Source organism: Podarcis cretensis, assembly GCF_951804945.1.
Source record: "Podarcis cretensis genome assembly, chromosome: Z".
Lineage (NCBI taxonomy): Eukaryota > Metazoa > Chordata > Lepidosauria > Squamata > Lacertidae > Podarcis > Podarcis cretensis.
In genome coordinates, this window is record NC_137184.1 from 17,180,311 (window position 1) to 17,199,851 (window position 19,541).

Genomic DNA, 19,541 nt, shown 5'->3' on the forward strand with positions numbered 1-19,541 from the left:
CAAACTCCTCCTCCTCCTCCTCTTCTTCTATTCCCCTCTCAGAGCTACAACTCCCTCAGTTCTCTGGGAAGAGCGGTTTGATTGTTCAACTACTTTGGAATTATAGAACTGGGAGGAGATGGGGGGGGGACTGTCTCCTAACAACTCTCAGCATGCTCAATAAACCACACTCCAGAATTATTTGGGAGCAGCCACTTTGTCTTTAATGAATTGTAGCAGACTTTGCCAAGCTGGTGTTTCCAGATGTTTTGGACTTCAAATCCTATTGGCCCCTCCCGAAAGCACCAAGCTGGCAAAGGTGGGCATCTGTGTAGATTTGTGTAGAGAACAGATCTGCTGCCCCTTGTTGGTGGCTAGCAGGTATTGTTCCATCTTCCTGGTATTTTTCTATCTCTCCTTATTTGAAGCATTCTTGCTAGAGGGAATTGTTGCTGATGTTGTTAAGATACTTTTGGCATCCTCATGCCATCGAGCCTAAAAAGAGGAAACTGGGAGAAGAGCCATCTTCATATAGCTAAAGGGCTGTCACAATCACATAGAAGATGGAGGAAGCTTATTTCATGCTGCTCTGGAGAGAAGGGCCTGAACCAATTGATACAAACTCCAAGAAAGGAGATTCTGATAACTTTCTGACAATAAGAGGTGTTGGATGCTCCTTCACTGGAAGTTTTTAAGCAGAAGTTGGGTGGCCACCTGTCAGAGGTTCCTTAGCTGTGATTTTTGTATTGTAGGGGGTTGGGCTAGGTGACAGTTGGGGTCCCTTATAGTTCTACAATTCTATGATTCTGCGCTTTGCATGCAGAAGGTCCCAGGTTCAGTCCCCAGCAGCATATCCAGTGGGGCTGGCAAAAGACACACACACAGCCTGAAATCCAGAAGAGCTGTGTGGACAATACTGAATTGTTACATTCCCTTTTTTATTGACATTATGGGCTTTTATTTTTACTTTTTCACAGCACAAAAGCATTGGAGAAATGCTTCAACGGCATGTTCACAAAAGAATCCATGGTGTCCCGACCTTGTCTGGAGCTTATTCGGTGCATGAGACCTCTTAATAAAACTGGATCTTTTGACTTGACAGCATCCTCATTCGGTGAAAGGGAGGAGAACTCAGCAGCGCTACAGCATCTTACATAAGGGGTGGAACCTTCCCGGCAGCTCTACACTACAAAGCTTAATGGGCATCGCAACGGCTGAACTGTCAGGCCGTCTTCCCCACCGGATCGGGGGAAACTGCAGTTTGAGCTGGGGAGGTGAGAGTTCTTTGTTGCAGATTTTAGCTTTGCAAAGCGCCCCCCCCCCCCCCCGCGGAAGACGCAGGTGCCCATTTCCTTCTCTGGCCGCGCCCCGTTCCTTGTGGCCCTCCGGGGCCTGCAGTGCGGCTCCCAGGGCTCCTGGCCAAGGTGAGCTAGCGCACGCGGGCGGAACTAGCTCCGAAGCCGCGGTAAACGGGGGCGGGCTCAGGCGGCTCTGCCAGCCAGCCTCTCCCTCCTCCTCCCGCTGCCAGGAGTGGGCGGAGAGGCTCGGAGCGCCGCCCGTCGACGCTGCCACCTCCTCCTCCGTAGCGTAGAGACAAACGGGGACGCCAAGAGCGCGCAGGAGGAGCAGGAGGAAGAGGCGCCGGGCCCTGCAGCCTGGCCGCGGCTGTACGCCCCGACGGAGGCCGGGAGGTAGGTGAGTGACCGCAGACCCTTAAGCGCATCAGCAAGGACAGGAAGATGGAAGAAGGGGGCTGAACGACGTCTCTCTTTCTGCACCCCCTGCCCGCCCCGTCACCCGCCCATTCCCAGCTTTAGGGTTGTTTGCAGGTACGTCTTTTGTTGTTGTTGTTGTTGTTGTTGTTTAGTCGTTTAGTCATGTCCGACTCTTCGTGACCCCATGGACCAGAGCACGCCAGGCACTCCTGTCTTCCACTGCCTCCCGCAGTTTGGTCAAACTCATGCTGGTAGCCTCGAGAACACTATCCAACCATCTCGTCCTCTGTCCTCCCCTTCTCCTTATGCCCTCAATCTTTCCCAACATCAGGGTCTTTTCCAGGGAGTCTTCTCTTCTCATGAGGTGGTCAAAGTACTGGAGCCTCAGCTTCACGATCTGTCCTTCCAGTGAGCACTCAGGGCTGATTTCCTTCAGAATGGAGAGGTTTAATCTTCTTGCAGTCCATGGGACTCTCAAGAGTCTCCTCCAGCACCATAATTCAAAAGCATCAATTCTTCAGCTATCAGCCTTCTTTATGGTCCAACTCTCACTTCCATACATCACTACTGGGAAAATCATAGCTTTAACTATACAGACCTTTGTCAGCAAGGTGATGTCTCTGCTTTTTAAGATGTTGTCTAGGTTTGTCATCGCCTTTCTCCCAAGGAGCAGGCGTCTCTTAATTTCGTGGCTGCTGTCACCATCTGCAGTGATCATGGAGCCCAAGAAAGTAAAATATCTCACTGCCTCCATTTCTTCCCCTTCTATTTGCCAGGAGGTGATGGGACCAGTGGCCATGATCTTCATTTTTTTGATGTTGAGCTTCAGACCATAGTTTGCGCTCTCCTCTTTCATCCTCATTAAGAGGTTCTTTAATTCCTCCTCACTTTCTGCCATCAAAGTTGTGTCATCTGCATATCTGAGGTTGTTAATATTTCTTCTGGCAATCTTAATTCTGGTTTGGGATTCATCCAGTCCAGGCTTTCACATGATGAATTCTGCATATAAGTTAAATAAGCAGGGAGACAATATACAGCCTTGCCGTACTCCTTTCCCAATTTTGAACCAATCAGTTGTTCCATATCCAGTTCTAACTGTAGCTTCTTGTCCCACATAGAGATTTTTTAGGAGACAGATAAGGTGACCAGGCACTCCCATTTCTTTAAGAACTTGCCATAGTTTGCTGTGGTCGACAGCAAAACCATCAAAATCCACCTATTGCAGTGTGGGTCTCTGCTCTCAGCAGGACTAGCGTTATGAACAGACTCCAGTTTTATGCTTTGACTTCTATACAGTGGTACCCTGGGTTACATATGCTTCACGTTACATACGCTTCAGGTTACAGACTCCGCTAACCCAGAAACAGTACCTCAGGTTAAGAACTTTGCTTCAGGATGAGAACAGAAATCGTGTTCCAGCGGCGTGGTGGCAGCAGGAGGCCCCATTAGCTAAAGTGGTGCTTCAGGTTAAGAACAGTTTCAGGTTAAGAACGGACCTCCAGAACGAATTAAGTACTTAACCCGAGGTACCACTGTACCTGTTTACGAACTACTCGGTTTATGAACTCCACAAAACCAAAAGTAGTGTCCCGGTTTGCGAACTTTACCTCGGTCAAATAACAGAATCTGTACGGTGGAAGGGCACTGTTGGTGGGAGGCCTCATTAGGGAAAGCGCACCTCGGTTTAAGACCGCTTTCGGTTTAAGAACGGACCAAGGTACCACTGTACTTTCGTATGCTCTGCATGCCAATAAAGGAGATGGACTGGTAAAAATGGGGAAAGTTGCTGTTCCACTTGGGTGCTGCTAGCGGTTTTCCCATTAAGGAATCTGGTTGGCTGTTGTGGGAACAGGATGGTGGAGAAGATGGGCCATTGGTCTGATCCATTGGCAGGGCATTTCTTATGGTCTTTCTTCCAGTATCAGAGGCAGGCTGCTTCTGCATGCCAGTTGATGGAGAGTTGCTGCTGTTCTTCTCAGGTCCTGCTTGTGGGCTTCTCATTGGGGCATCTGGTTGGCCACTCTGAGAACAGGATGCTGTTTTGACGGTGGACCCCCTTTGCTTTGATCCAGCAAGAGCTTCTTATGTTCTTATCAAAGTACATGTTAAAAAAGCATCCTCCTCGTAAGTCCTGTAGGACAGAAACTCAGGCGTCTTAAAACAAGGCACTTTCCCCCAAGCGTTTTGCTTAGCCGAGTCAAACCAAACATGTTGTTTTGTCATGAGTGTTTGTTTTTAAAATCTGTTGACTTTATCTATGTTTTGATAATTAGCATTTGTTTTTAAAATCTGTTGACTTTATCTCTGTTTTGATAATTTGTTGTTGTCTCCTTGTTCTTAAAGTTTGTTAGTTTTATCTGTGTTTCTTATAAATATTTCAGACTGCTGTGTGTAAACCACTTGAGAGATTTATCGATTGGCTGAATAAGCAAGTCTGTAGAGTTTGTTAATTAAGCAAAACAAACAACTCAGTACTGGCAGTCTTTTCCGCCCCAGACCTACATGGAGATGCCTCTGGGGACTGGACCCAGGACCTTTCATGTACAAAGCTTGTGCTCTACTTCTAGGCTATAGCTGTGCTTGGAGGGAAGCCTGTGGCTCCGTGGTAGAACAGTTGTTCTCCATGCAAAATGTACCAGGTTCAGTCGCCAGCGCCTCCAAAATGGCCTGCCCCTGAAACCTGAGGAACTACTCTCAGCCTGTGTAGACAATACTAAGCTAGAGAAACCAGTAGTCTGACTCAAAAAGCAAAGCAACCAGGACCATCTGAGTCTATTAGTGCTGAGGCTTCTACAATCCAGTTTTGCCCTGGAAATGTCCCCTGCCTAAAACTATGGCGAGCTGCTGCCAGTCAGTGTTGACAGTACTGAGCTAGATGGACCTGTGGTTTGACTCATTAGGAGGCAGCTTATTATGTTTATATGCCAAAAACCTGGAATGCTTTTATCAATCTCTGCTATGGTCCTGCATTCTCGTATCCCAACTAACTCTGATTGTTCTGCAGATTCTTCATTATCAAAGAGAAATGACTTGGATTTGATCCCAGCTCAGTTGGCAATGAGTAGGAAAAGTCCACAACCAGTTCTGGAGATGGTCCCAGCATCCAGCATTCTGGCACTCTCTCTCCATGGAAACAGATGTGTCATCTACACTCAGTGTGACTTCCAACCTCTGAGCAAGCAAGAGAATCACCAAACTGCCCTCTAGTCAAGTTCAAGAATCAATCATCAAATCCCTCCCCATTTGACTTGAAAAAGAACGTCACCCATACTCCTCTATTTCCCAGCGTAGTCCTGATGGCTCCTTGTTTTTTTGGTTTTTTTTAATAAATAATATTTATTAAAGTTTCAAAAATTACAGAAAGAAAAAGTAAAAATATCACATTAAACAAAAACAAAACAACACATCTGATGCTTCCTTGTTCTCCAGTCCCTGAAGAAGCAATAAACTGGGGCAGGTGAGTTCAAAAGGTAGACAAGATTAGGAAGCAGAGGTGGGTGAGGGGGGCTGAAAGAGGTCACACCAAGGAAGAGATGCAAGGGAAGGTGCAAAAGGACTCTTGAGAATGGGCTGTCTCTTGTATCAGGACTCTACCATCTTGGTACAGCCCTCTCCTTAAGAGTAAGATGATGGTCCTCATGGTTCTGAATAACCTTTAACCCTCCTGCGTTATATGGACTCGTGAGAATTTCCAGGGCAGAACTGGATTGCAGGAGCCTAATAGACTTGGGTGGAGCCTGTTTTTTGCCCTTTGAATCAAGCGCCTTCTGATGATGTGTCCATAGCTGGAGTGTTTCCTGTTGTGACCACAGGCCGCCCTTACGCTTCCCACACTTGCTGTGTCTGGCAGGGTTTCTCTCCTAGCCCAGAACACCTCCCCTGTGAGCCCTGAGCCACGGCTGGAAGACAATGACAACAAGGCTTCCTTCATCTTTTGTGAACAGGTGGTAGCTGTGGGGATGAGCGGACGGCCACCCCTGGCTGAGAAAGCTTTGTCTGAGACTTATGCTCGTCTCCGGTACAGGGATGCCTCTTTGCTGATCTGGCAGCAGCAGCAGCAGAAACTCGAGTCTCTGCCACCAGGAACGTACCTGAACAGGAGCCACAGCATGTGGTACTCACAATATGGCAACCAGGCGATCTTGGTGCGGGATAAGAACAAAGCGGACATCCCCAGGGATACCGGACAATCCAGGTTTTGCAGCGTGATGTGATTTCAAGAGCCAAGAGTGAGCAAGCGAACCCAATCTCTAGGCTAACCAAAATGGATCCAGAAAGTGGTTTTCCTTTTTTTAAAAAAAAGTTTTATTTTTTATGTTGTGGCTCTATTTATCTTCTACTGCATTTTTGGACAGTGTTCCCGAAGCAATTTGGGAAATGGATTTTCAGGGGCCTCAAGTGGCTGTCCAACAGGTTTGCCTAGATTCGTTGAATCTGTCCAAATCAATTTTGAAACTTCTTTGCTGCTACTTTGCGAAAGGCTGTTCCTGATAGACAACAGTGAATGTCTCGTCTTCACTCATCCACCTCTATCCCACCCAGGACTCTCCATTACAGATGGAATTTGAAGGTGGGGAGCCGGAGGCCTTCCAGATGTTACCCTGACCATTCACCAGACATCACAATTGAGAGCCACAATCTCCCCATCTGTTTTAAGTGGTGCTGATGTAGGCAAAGATTTCTTCCCAATCATCTGTTCTGGAGAGGAGTCACATAGGGGTCATTTTGGGGAGGTAGGAAGTGCAGTTCAAAACACCTGCTCTAACACACCTTTACCCCTGGCTGCTTACAAACAAGAGCCATTCCACCACCATCCCTTTTGCATGCCAGCTTTTTCCTGCTATATGTCCACATAGCGGTCTCCCTCTAAAACAAGCAGGATCTGGAAAATAATGTGATAACCCACCTGCTTGAGCACTTCTCTTTTGCTAAGGGAGGCAGGCCATTGAAGTGAATAAGTTATCTCTCATGGACAGGAGTTTGCCCCGTTCATCCTCTCATTCTGAAGCAGGCATGACTGCAAGCTTGGACTTCTAGGGCCTGGACTGTCAAATTGCTGCTGTGTTAACAGAACTACGCTAGGTTTGGGGGATGGAAGTGGCTGGGAACAGTTCAGAAGAGTTTTGTTTTGTTTGTTTGTTTTTTAAAAAAAACTCTTTTAAAGATGTACACTTCTCTCTGCAACCAGATGCCTTTTGTTCATCACTTGCAGTATTAAAATGAAGGGATACCTGTGTCAATGGCTGCAGCAAATTATTGCTTCTATGTGTGGACACACACTGACTGCCAAATGCAAAGTCTGTTTTTCAGAGATTATCAGTTCAATTTAGCTTGGACAGGCACCAGACTTGTGGCATTCTGGGAGTTCCCATTGCCTCTTGGGTAGGGCGCAAGAGGAGCAGCTGTAGTGACCCTTGAGGCTCTTTCCAGCTCTACAGCTTTCAAATGCTCCATGTCACACACATAGGTTAATCAGGTTCTCTAGGCCTCCACCCTCTTGCAGACCCTGACTTAAATTTAGGGGAGGGGATGCAGCTCAGTGGCAGAGCACCTGCTTTGCATGGAGAAGGTCCCAATCCCAAATGCCATTTCCAAGGATAGCTGGGAATGCCCCTTGCCTAAAATCTCAAGCGTGCCACTGCTGCCAGTCAGTGTAGACAGTACTGACCTAAATGGACCAAGGGTCTGAGCTCTGCATAAAGCAGCTTCCTATGCTCCTATTTAATTCAGACTAGTTCTTTAGAACTACTAGAATATTACTTTATTTTAGGGGAAAAGATGTAGCTCTGCAAGAAGCAACCTACCTCACAGTGTTGTTGAGAGGACACAACTGGGGGGGGGGGGCAAAAATACTACACCATTCTGAGCTTCTTTGAGGAACAGGATAAAATGAACCACAAGACTGGAACAATACCATCATAAGAAATTAAGAGCCTGCTGGATCAGGCCAGTGGCCCATCTAGTCCATCTTGTTCCCAAAGTGGCCAACCCATGAGAAGTCCACAAGCAGGATTTGAACACAAGAAGCAGTCCCTATCCTTGTGGTTTCCAGCAACTGGTATTCAGAAGCATTGCTGCCACCAATCATTTAAACCTACAGCTGCCAGGTCTGGAGAATCCCAGATGCTGAGATTTCAAGGCCCCAACCTGAAGCCTAGGGTGATGCCACCCCAGAGAAGGTCCAGCAGATGAAGGTTAATTGGGAGAGACATGGGGAGGTGGGCACACACTGCATAGTGTCTATGCTATAATTGTAGCCAGCTCCTACCAGGCTCTCTTGCCCACCTGGAGATTCAATACCTCCACCTGCCACCTATGGCTTCAGATGAGAGCTGGAGGTCTGGCAACCCTGCAGAGGCAGCTTCTTGGACCCTACTGCTGAGATGTGGGAACTGGAAGTATAACCTAAACCCTTTTAGATCCAAGTCACCGAGATGTGAAGAACCGAGGAGCAAAGCCTAGTGAGATGGGTTGGAGTTTAGCATTGCCATGGTGCGGTGGGGGTGGGAGTTAGCTGATGAAGGGCAAGCAAGATCTTGGTTGCCTTGGGTGGTCGAGTGGAAACTGATGGACCTAACTTGGCATAAAAAATGGCAAAATCTCATCTGCCCAGATTTGATTTTACTCCTCTCCCAAGCTTCCTCCTTCCTCTGTAGACCTTGGTAAAGATTGGGGCAGCTTGGGACCTCTGCTGTGCTGCCAGGTGTGGTCCCTTTGTAGTTTCAAGACAGATTTTTTAAAAGTCCTCCTTCATGCAGCACTTGGTTAAATTATGGAATTCACACCCACAGGAGGCAGTGATGGCGACCAACATCAATGGCTTTAAAAAAGGATTGGTCTGGCAACCCCAATGAAACCTTATGTTAACTTGTGAGGAATGGTTGCAAGAGTTGGGTGTTTTTAGCCCAAAGAAGAGAAGAAATGATGGAAGATGGAGCAAACTTGTTTTTTCCTGCTCTGGAGGTTAGGACCCAAACCAATAGCTTCAAGTTACAAGGAGATTTCTGACAGCAAGAGCTGTTTGACGGTGGAACAGACTCCCTTGGAAGGTGGTGGACTCTCCTTCCTTTGAGGAATTTAAGCAATGGTTGGATGACCATCTGTCATGGTTTCTTTAGTTGTGATTTCTGCATTGCAACTTCCAACCCTACAACTTTTATTAACTCTGCTGCACAATAAATTGAAAACAGAGTTGTGATCATCACACATTTGCCCAACACCCCCCCCAAGGCTTTACAAACGTGTGTATTACAGAAGTGGAATTTGCTTCAAAAAATACATAAATAAATCAGGTCTTTGTTCCTTTATTATTATTTTTTTCCAAACTGTTCTACTTTTAAAACAATTAAAGATACAGAGACTGACCTGGAAAGGGGGTAACTAGGAATATACAAATAAATCATGCTTTTATCTGGAAGGTACTAATACCTGTCAAGTCCAAAGTCTGTACAAAAAAAGAAAGCAAACAAATCCCCACCCTAAACCCATCCCTGGGGGGAAAAAACCCCTGAATACACAAATAAGGAATTAAGCACCCAGCACAGGAAACTATCAAAGAGCCATAGCACCTGTTGGTTAAAGTCAAATACATTTAAATTAAAAGTACTCCCAATTCTTTAGAACTTTGTTTTTCTTTCTTAAAAAAAAAAACCAAGACAAATCTGCATTTTTCTTCTTCTGTCACTCTTCAAAATGCAGGATAGTTTTTTTTTAAGTGACCATTGGTGTTAATAAATAAAATTACTTGTATATACAAGAAGACAAAAACAAAACAAGGGACAGTTAATTATGGAGTGTGTCTTTTGAAAAAAGTGCAGGGATCCAGACTGGAGAAAGTAGTTTCTAGAAAAATTGATGAATCTTACAAAAGTGTTGTTATCTCTCCCCACCCCCACACGCACCCCAGTGTATCCCCCCTCCCCCCTTCCTTTGAGGTAAAAGGTTTATTTGGGAAACCTGCACTTTCACAACACAGAAGTAGCTTTCCAGTCTTAAGAGCTTCTTTCCACTGTTAGAAAAAATGGGTTTAAAAAGGAATCAAGAGAGATTCACCCTCCCCCATTCATTTCCTATTTGGGGGACTTTGCTTGGGTCTCAACTATGCACCTCAGTGACCTCCTAAGCCAAGAATGTGCCCTTAAGTTAAGCAATTGGCTCTACGGTTAACCACATCCTCACTATACATTTACAGCACACTCTTATATAACCATTTTAAACAGGCATAGCTTCCCACAAATAATCCCAGGAGCTGTTGTTTGCTCAGGGTGCTGAGAGTTGTTAGGAAATCCTATTCCTTCTCCCAGACATACAGTGCCCAGAGTGGTTTAACAGTCAATCCCTCTTCACAGGGAATTCTGGAAATTGTAGCTCTGCGAGGGGAATAGGGGTCTCCAGAAATTCTCAGCACCCTGAACAAGCCACAGTTCCCAGGATTCTTTGTAGGAAGAAGCCATGACTGTTTAATGTCATATCATAATGCTTTAAGTGTATGGTGTAGATAGGACCTAACACAGACCACATAAATTTAAAGCGCTAAGATACCGCTTTAAGCAGGCATAGTTTTCCCCAAAGAATCCTGGACACTGTTCTTTGTTGAGGGTGCTGGGAGTTGTTAGAAAACCCCCTATTCCTAACACAATATCACAATTTTTGTTTATTTAAACAATTTATATACCACTTCACTACAATGAGTCTCTTAACAAAGATACAATATATTTTCTTAAAAAAATATCAGTTAAAACTATAAAATCAGACATCAATTGAAATAGCTGCTGGAATAATAATAAAAAAAGTTTTCATTAGGAACTGGAAGATCAACAGGGAGAGAGGGTCTGTCTGATCTCAACTGGAATGGAGTTCCACAAATTTGGGGCCACAACACTGAACGCAACATGGCTCCTGGTTGATATGAGCCATGCATCCAAGTCACAGGGGATTACCAACTCCCTTGAAGAGTTCAGCAATTGGGCAGGGATATAAGGGATTCAAGGTGATCAAGTTATCCTGGCCCAGATTATTAACGGCCCTGTAAATTAATGCAATAACCTTGAATTTAGCCCAGTAGCATATGGGCATCCCCGAGAAGAGGTACTGATTGTTTAAGCACCCTGGGAATTGTAGCTCTTAACAACTTCTCAGCAACCAAGGACTGCCTCCTGCAGTCAACATGGTGCCCTTCAAATGCTGGTGAACACCAGCTCCCAGCATCCTTGGCTGTTGATCACACTAGCTGGAGGCCATGGGAGTTTGGAGTCCAGCCACCTCCAGAAGGCATCACATCACCTAAGCCCAGGTGCTGTGTCTTTTGGAGATCAGTTGGCCACCATGAGGACAGGATACTGTACTAGATGGGCCATTGGTCTGATCCAGTAGGGTTTGTGTTGTTAGAAGCTCTCCAAACATTCCTCATGGAGGAACACCACAACAGCTACTCAGGATGCAGTTGGCTTCCATATGTTGTCCGGACCTCTCAAAAACTGGACAGTGGTGCCACATGCCTCACTGGCTAATGTGAATACAGTGATACCTCAGGTTACATATGCTTCAGGTTATATACACTTCAGGTTACAGACTCCGCTAACCCAGAAATAGTAGCTTGGGTTAAGAACTTTGCTTCAGGATGAGAACAGAAATTGTGCTCTGGTGGCGCGGTGGCAGCAGAAGGCCCCATTAGCTAAAGTGGTGCTTCAGGTTAAGAACGGACCTCCGGAACGAATTAAGTACGTAACCAGAGGTACCACGGTACTTCCTACCTTCCTACCTACAAAAGGATGATGTGGACCTAGGGCAAAGAGACTGAATGACATCACATAGAAAAGGTCCCGAGTAACAGACTGACCAGGGTGAGAGGGTTTCGTTTTTTAAAAGCCATCAATACAGAATATTGTACAAATGTTAAATCAAGGGGTGTATCCAATTGCTAGTCCTAGGCCACATTCACACCACATATTTAAAGCACTATGGTGCTACTTTCAACCACTATGGCTTCCCTCAAAGAATTCTGGGAACTAGTTTGTTCATGGTGCTTATACCCCAAGCCCCCAATTCCTTTCCCAAAACTATGGTTTGCAGTTACCTGTGAAGAGGGATTGATTGTTAAAACACTCTGAAAATTGCAGCTCTGGAAGGGGAAGAGGAGTCTCCTAACAACTCTTAGCAACCTGAACAAACCAGTTTCCAGGATGTTTTGTGGGAAGCCATGACTGTTTAAAGTGGTCTCATAGCACTTTAAATGTATGGTGTGAATATGGTGCTGCTTAGAGCAGACCAAGTGAAAGTAAGGGGTACCCAACCAACTTAGATCCATTCATTTCAGTGGGTCTACTTTTGAGGGGAATTTGGTTGGATGCAAACCAATACTTCACAGACCCTTAACAACAGCAAGCAAAACTGGAAAGGACTACTATCCATCCCCCAGCACCAGCACCAACCAAGGTTTGCAGATTGCCGAGAAAAGGTCATTGGGTTCACCCAGAGTTCTACATCAGTGAAGTTCTTCCTGCGCTCTAAGTGTGCACAATGGGATTGGACCATTCCCAGACATTTTTTTAAAGCTAATGCTTGTGATGTGTATCGTATGCCTCTCAACCTCCTCCATGCACACACCCAGAGCGACAACAACCTCTCCTTTTCCTGTCCTGTAGCCAAAGCAGTTTTTTGTTTTTTGAGTTTCAACAATTTCATCTGCTAGCTTTAATAGGTCAGCCAACCTCTCATAACAGAAGCACAAATCTCTAGTATCATTTTTTTACTTAAAAAAAAGTTTAAAAGAAATATCTAAAAAGGTACATTTTAAAAACAATCCACAGTACGTGAGCTTTCTTCTCCTCCTTCCCTCATATATATATAATATATTTATATATATATAAAAAATGATGCTCTTCAGCACACATGTAGACGCAGGGCCCAATCCACAAGGAAGGTCTGCTCATGGTCTCTGTACTCCCACCCCACCAAAACAAACGGGAGAGGTGCATTTTGTACACCTCCCTCTCATTTGAGAGAAGGGGGCATGCCCAGGAGCATTCCATGGTGGATTGGGCCCCTTGGAGGTTAGGAATACTAGTGCTAGCAACAAATACAATCAACTACTTCAAAAGCTAACGTCTTTCAGATACAGTACCGTTTTACAGAGAGGTTCTCCTCCCCACCACCCCACCCCATTTAAAAAGTTCCGCACTCCACATCAGCAGCAGCACTGAGCTGAGTCTTGGGCTGTATTAAAAAGGAATTTCCATGGGGGAGGAGGGAAGAGTAAGAGAGAAAAGTTACCAAAAAACACCCCCTTTTTTAATATTACATCTCGCAAACATTTTTTTTACTCATCTCTCCAGTTCCCACATCTCTTGCTGTTGGTCACCAAAAGACGTCTCAATGATTTGATTTTTAAAAAAAGTTTAGAGACCTTATATGCAAGGGAAAGTTCTTGCCTTAAAAAGTCTAGCCACACACACACCCCAAAAAGATCTTGCAACCTAATAAAAGCTGGGTGGGGAAAGTAGGGGGAGGAAATTAAATTCTGGAAGGTTTTATAACACTGAATTAAAAGAAAAATTAAAAGTAGAGGGGTGGAATGAGATGCAGAGCTGGTCCTGTTGCAAGAAAGCAGGCTGGTTTGTTTTTTAAAAAAATAGAGTAATGAGGAAGAAGCAAAAGGGGACGCTGCAGAACTTTCCGGGGCAAGTGCCTGTGAGACGTCCATTTGCTGTCTGGGAGCATTTAAGGGTCTGTTGCTTTATTCTGAATCGCTACTGTCCGAAGTGGAGCTTGAGCTGCTACTCCCCGATTCTGAGGAGCTGCTACTGCTCAGGCGAGAAGGGCCTCCAGAAAGGGTGGAGCCAGATTTTTCTAGCAAAAGAAATGAGAAAAGAAATAGCATTTTAGGTGAAAGCAATCTTCAGCCTGGATATTTAAGATTCAACTTCTCTAGGCTAAAAATAGTGCATTCAGACGTGTGGAACTTTGAATTAGGATCCCAGATGAGAACACTAGTGCTTCTGTCCCATATTCTAACACTTGTTTCACATTGCAGTACCTGTTGCATTAGAAGGATCATAGACTCAAAGAATCGTAGAGTTGGAAGGGGCCAAAAAGGTCATCTAGTCCAACTCCCTGCAATGCAGGAATACCAACTAAAGCATCCACGACAGATGGCTATCAAACCTCTGCTTAAAAATCCTCCAGCTACCCTCCGAGTTATGACACTGTGGCTTTAAAAACCAATATACTGGAACGTTGTGCGAAATTTCATTCGTACCAGTTGTGGAACGACAAATGTCACTGGGCATCAGTGCTACTCTTCCACCCTTTCTGCACATGCACACTTCTGTTCCCCCATGATTCCCCCCATGAAAATGGCAAAAGAGAACTGTATGGTTGGCGTAACTGCCTCACATTTTATCTCTTTGCTCTCCTGATTTTCTGGGTAAAGGAGGCTGCAAATGGATTTTTTCTGGAATCACAGTAATGAGTGCTAAATATGTACTATGTTCCTCTAGATTTACGAAACTGGCTCTTACACCATGTGGAAGCTTAACTATAACACAGAAATTGGCTGGGGAACACCATGAAAGTGGAATAAACTGTTGTGTGAATGCAGCCAAAACAAATCCTCCTTCCCTGTTAGGTCCCTAAATAAAACCCCCAGGAATGATGAAGTCTAATTCTGGACATAGTTAACTCACTTCAGCAGGAGGCAGTAATGGCCACCAACCTCAATGACTTCAAAAGAGGGTTGGACAAATTCATGGAGGAGAAGACTATGAATGGCAACCAGCCAAGATGGCTATGCTCTTCCACCACTGTCAGTTATGTTTTGGAATGCCAATTATTTGGAATCACAAGTGGAGAGAGTTGCTGTTGCTCAGATCCTACCTATTGGTTTCCAGTTGGAGCATTTGGGTGGCCACTGTGAGAACAGCATACAAAACTAGATGGGCTCCCTTTGGCATGATCCAACAACATCTTCCTATGTACTTATATTATTCTTGGACATCATCATCATCATCATTATTATTATTATTATTATTATTATTATTATTATTAGCATTTCTATACAGCCCTTCATCCAAGTATCACAGGGTGGTTTAAAATATATAAACAAATGAACAAAAACCCATAGTTACAAACAATAAAATCCCCCTCCCCAGTTTAAAAGGCCATAGATTATTTAATTAGCCAAAGGCATGGGAGAATAGGAATGCTTTTATCTGTTGCTTAAATATAGGTAGTGATGGCGGCAGGCGAGCGCCTCTGGGGAGAGCATCACACAAATGGGGAGCCACCACAGAAAAGGTCTGTTCTTGTGTTGCCACCCTCCAGTTCGCTTGTGGAGGAGGCACGCGAAGAAGGGCTTCAGATAATGTGCACAATGTCCAGGATGGTTGATATTAGGAGAGGTGATCCTGCATGCAAACCTTTGCATAGGGAAGGTTGCACAATGGCCAACACAGTACAGTGGTGCCTCGCAAGACGAAAAGAATCCGTTCCGCGAGTCTCTTCGTCTTGCGGTTTTTTCGTCTTGCGAAGCAAGCCCATTAGCGGCTTAGCGGATGAGCGCTATTAGCGGCTTAGCGGATCAGCTGGTAAGCGGCTTAGCGGATCAGCTGGTAAGCGGCTTAGCGGATCAGCTGATAAGCGGCTTAGCAGATCAGCTGATAAGCGGCTTAGCGGATCAGCTGTTAAGCGGCTTAGCGGATCAGCTGATAAGCGGCTTAGCGGCTTAGAAAAAGGGGGGGGGGAGGGAAAAAACCCAGCAGGAACTCGCAAGACATTTTCGTCTTGCGAAGCAAGCCCATAGGAAATTCGTTTTGTGAAGCACCTCCAAAACGGAAAACCCTTTCGTCTAGCGGGTTTTCCGTCTTGCGAGGCATTCGTCTTGCGGGGCACCACTGTATAGTGGTTAGAATCACAGAGCTGCAAGCCCCAAAGGATCATCTTGTCCAACCCCCTGCAATGCAGGAATCAGGAGTGTCAGAGGCTAGGATCAAGAAGGCATGGGTTCAAATCCTCCATTTGGCCATGAAGTCTACTGGGGCGGTCACACTCCCCTGCCCCTTCTTCTCAGTCTAACCTACCTCACAAAGTTGTGAGGACAAAACAGGGAATCAGATGCAGTTAGTAAATGCATACAGGAAGGGAGGAGGCTTTGTTCACCTTTTTTCGCAGGCTTCTTGTTGTTGTTCAACTGCCCACTGACGTCCTGAAGCCTCTTCTCCAGCTCCTTCTTCTTTTCCTGAGCAATCTCCTCCTTCGACTTTGCCACCTGCTTCTTCCCACTCGCAGCTGCGGGGGAGAAAGGCACAATTGGTGACATGTGAAGAGAGAAGGAAGAGTCAGCAACCACTGTCTTTTGCATCGTCATGCCAATGACTCCCAAGAGATGCTGGATGGGGGGGGGGGGGTCAGATGGCCTCTTGTGGGTTATGCAATAGCATCTCCCCAACTCCAAAACCTGAGAAGTGGAGTGGTGTGGGGGACAATTGGGGGAGTTGCCCTGGAGGAACAGCCTTGAAGGAAGCCTCTTTTGACAGGCTGGTGGGGAAGGTCAAGGCAAACACAGAGATGGAGGAAGAGAGATGGGTTTTGGACCTTGTCCTGGGTGCTGACAACCCATGTTATGCCACTGTGAGTGAGGGAAGGGCCTTAGATGGTAGAGCACCTGCTTTGTTGAATGCCCAGTGACATCTCCACGTAAGGCTGGGAAAAGAGCTTCTGCCAGTCAGCATAGACGTCCCTCAGCCGGATGGACCAAGGGTCTGACTCGGTATAAAGCAGCTTCCTATGCTCCTATTAAATAATCCAGCCCTTTCCTCAGAACTATGAGGATTAGAATCATGCCATGTTTAGAGGAGGAGCCATAGCTGAGTAGCAGGGCATCTGCTTTGTATGCAGAAGGTCCCAGGTTTAAACCTCAATGGCATCTCTAATGAACCCAGGGCCTTCTGCATGCAAGCATAGGCTCTGGCACTGAGAAGTGGGCCATCCCCTAAAAATAAAAGAAGTTCATTGTTTACAACCTTTGGGACCAGTTGTTGCTTAGCCTACCTCACTGGGTTGTTGTGGGGATTAAATGAGTGGGATTAAATGAGGAGGGGGAAGAGACTCATGTATGCCTTTTGAATTCCTTGGAGGGAAAGGTGGGATATGAATGCAATATATAGGTAGATAAAAATAATTAAGATATGGCCCTGCTCATTTCAGGATGGGTCCTGGAAGGCTCCCTCCACTTACAGAATGGCTTCCGTTGCTTCTTCTGCAAACAGGATTTGACGTATCTCTCCAGCTCCCGTAACGTGGTAGGCTTCAAGGTTTCGAAATCTATCTCAATTTCATCGGGGTTGGAGTCCCGGAGTGAGGGCTCCCTTGACTGGATGATGTGCACCACCCGGCCCAGCTTCTCCCCCGGCAAGCGATTGATGTCCAAGCTGAGTTGGCGCTTCTCATCATAGGTCATGGGGAGTCCCTCTTCCTCCTCATCTGAATCGTAGGCCACAGGAACCTGTTTCCCGCCTTTTTTCGGCTGCCTGCAAAGTTACTTTGCTATTATTGCCTGCAAAGTTAATTTGCTCCCCACTGTGAGGGGAGGGAGGTTTGTGGCAAAGTGGAAAGAGAGGGTTTGGTGAGCAGCGTGAGCAGGGAATAACTAGGGGCTGCCTTCCCTGCTTGTGTTACAGTGGTGCCTCGCAAGACGAAAAGAATCCATTCCGTGAGTCTCTTCGTCTAGCGGTTTTTTCGTCTTGCGAAGCAATCCCACTGACGGCTTAGCGGATTAGCGCTATTAGCGGTTTAGCGGCTTTTAGAGGCTTATCGGCTTAGCGGATAAGCGGCTTAGAAAAAGGGGGGGGGAGGAAAAAAAACCCGCACGAACTCGCATGACATTTTCATCTTGCGAAGCAAGCCCATAGGAAATTCGTTTTGCGAAGCACCTCCAAAACAGAAAATTCTTTCGTCTAGCGGGATTTTCCGTCTTGCGAGGCATTCGTCTTGCGGGGCACCACTGTACTCACCAAACCCTCTCTCTTTCCACTTCCAGTGAAAGCATTTCTACAAGCACCAAACACGAGGAGCAGTACCCAACTAAGTTCTACTCAGAGTAGACACATTGAAATTATTGTACCCAAGTTCATAATGGCCATCAGTTTCAGTGAATCAACACGGAGTAGGGCTAGCATCGCTTTCAACCCCCTTAAACAATTTCTGCAAATGTGCTATTAATATTCCATAAAACGACTGGGTCACACACTTTGGGGAAGCTTATATATGTGTGTGTGTGTGTGTGTATATTAACATCCATGCCGACACGACCTTACAAGGGGCCGCTCGGGACTTCGTGGAAAGCATGGCCTCCATGGGGCTGTCCCTGAATAAGTCTGGCCCAACCCATAGCCGCGGATATGCCTTGGACCTGGTGTTTACCTCTATGGATGTTGGTGGTCTGACACTAGGTAAAAGCGAAACGAAAGAAGTGCCATGGTCAGATCACTTCCTGGTGCAACTGGACTTCTCTGCGACCCATCCCCTCTGCAAGGAGGTGGGACCGATTCAGATGGTCCGCCCCCGCCACTTAATGGATCCGAATGGTTTCCAGAGAGTGGTAGGGGATGCTTTATCCCATGTTGATGGCCTTTCAGCCAATTCCCTGGTGGCCCGCTGGATTGTGGAGTTAACCAGGGCTATTGACTGTTTGGCTCCAAAGCGCCCTCTCCGATTGCATGGAGCCCGGACAGCCCCGTGGTTTTCCACGGATCTGAGGGCAATGAAACAATCGTTGAGACGGCTAGAGCGCCGGATAACTCATTCCGAATCTGACCGGACACAGGTTAGAGCTCAACGTCGAGCCTACCAAGTGGCGATAGCGACGGCGAAGAAGACTTTCTTCGCCGCCTCTATTGCATCTGCAGAAAACAGCAGCAGGAGACTTTTTCAGGTGGTTCACAATTTAGCGGAACCACCTGTGACATTGGGGCCCAGTACGGGCCACATGATCTCCTGCAATGATTTTGCAAAGTTTTTTGCAGATAAAATCGCTCAGATTCGGGAAGAAGTAGACTCCACCGTGGGAGCAGGGCCAGAGCAGGAGAGTGCTAGAGTCCTGTCTAGTCAAGTTGTGTGGGATCAATTCTAATCTGTTACCTCCGAGGATGTGGACAGGCTGCTTGGACGAGTGAAGCCAACCACCTGTCTCCTGGATCCTTGCCCATCCTGGCTTATAAAAGCTAGCCGGGAAGGACTGGGTGATGGGCTTCGTGGGGTGGTGAATGCTTCCCTCCGTGAGGGAGCCTTCCCAGACCCGCTGAAAGAGGAGGTTATTAAACCGCTTCTTAAAAAACCATCTTTAGATGCGGCCACGATGGCCAATTATCGCCCAGTCTCAAATCTTCCATTCTTGGGCAAGGTGATTGAGCGAGTGGTTGCTGAACAACTCCAGGCACGCCTGGAAGAAGCGGACCATTTGGATCCCTTCCAGTCGGGATTCAGGCCTCATCATTGGACTGAAACTGCCTTGGTCGCACTGGTTGATGATCTCCGGCGGGCTAGCGACAAAGGTGAGAGCTGTTTCCTAGTTCTGCTGGATCTCTCAGCGGTGTTTGATACCATCGACCATAACATCCTTCTGGACCATCTTGAGGGGCTGGGAGCTGGGGGCACTGTCATACAGTGGTTCCACTCCTTCCTCCTGGGCCGTGTTCAGAAAGTGGTGGTGGGGGATGAGTGTTCAGACCCCTGGGCTCTCACTTGTGGAGTGCCTCAGGGTTCTGTCCTCTCCCCTATGCTTTTCAACATTTACATGCGGCCACTGGGAGAGATCATCAGGAGGTTTGGGCTGGGTGTTCATCAGTATGCGGA

At 46.5% G+C, this 19,541-nt stretch overlaps 2 protein-coding genes across 6 annotated transcripts in view; one reads left to right on the forward strand and one right to left on the reverse strand.

Moving 5' to 3' along the window:
* The first annotated feature begins 1,327 nt into the window (after nucleotides 1-1,327).
* Nucleotides 1,328-5,984, forward strand: BRD3OS (BRD3 opposite strand). Of its 3 annotated transcripts, XM_079961544.1 has the most exons (4): nucleotides 1,328-1,674; nucleotides 4,699-5,009; nucleotides 5,124-5,151; nucleotides 5,639-5,984. In XM_079961544.1, the coding sequence occupies exon 4, from the start codon at nucleotides 5,654-5,656 to the stop codon at nucleotides 5,906-5,908; it is 255 nt and encodes an 84-aa protein (XP_079817670.1). In that variant the 5' UTR covers nucleotides 1,328-1,674; nucleotides 4,699-5,009; nucleotides 5,124-5,151; nucleotides 5,639-5,653; the 3' UTR covers nucleotides 5,909-5,984. The 3 variants fall into 3 exon arrangements, with proteins under 3 accessions (XP_079817670.1, XP_079817668.1, XP_079817669.1); XM_079961542.1 differs by having other exon boundaries at nucleotides 1,332-1,674; nucleotides 5,124-5,984; XM_079961543.1 differs by having other exon boundaries at nucleotides 1,332-1,670; nucleotides 5,124-5,984.
* A 2,998-nt stretch (nucleotides 5,985-8,982) lies between these two features.
* The window catches only part of BRD3 (bromodomain containing 3), a 38,787-nt gene continuing 28,228 nt past the window's right edge, over nucleotides 8,983-19,541 (reverse strand). For all 3 annotated transcript variants that reach the window (XM_079961288.1, XM_079961289.1, XM_079961287.1), the window contains 3 exons: nucleotides 16,926-17,218; nucleotides 15,849-15,977; nucleotides 8,983-13,541 (listed from right to left, as the gene is read on the reverse strand). In XM_079961288.1, the coding sequence (XP_079817414.1) occupies nucleotides 13,429-13,541; nucleotides 15,849-15,977; nucleotides 16,926-17,218 (535 nt within the window). In that variant the 3' untranslated portion in view covers nucleotides 8,983-13,428. The remainder of the gene's footprint in view (nucleotides 13,542-15,848; nucleotides 15,978-16,925; nucleotides 17,219-19,541) is intronic.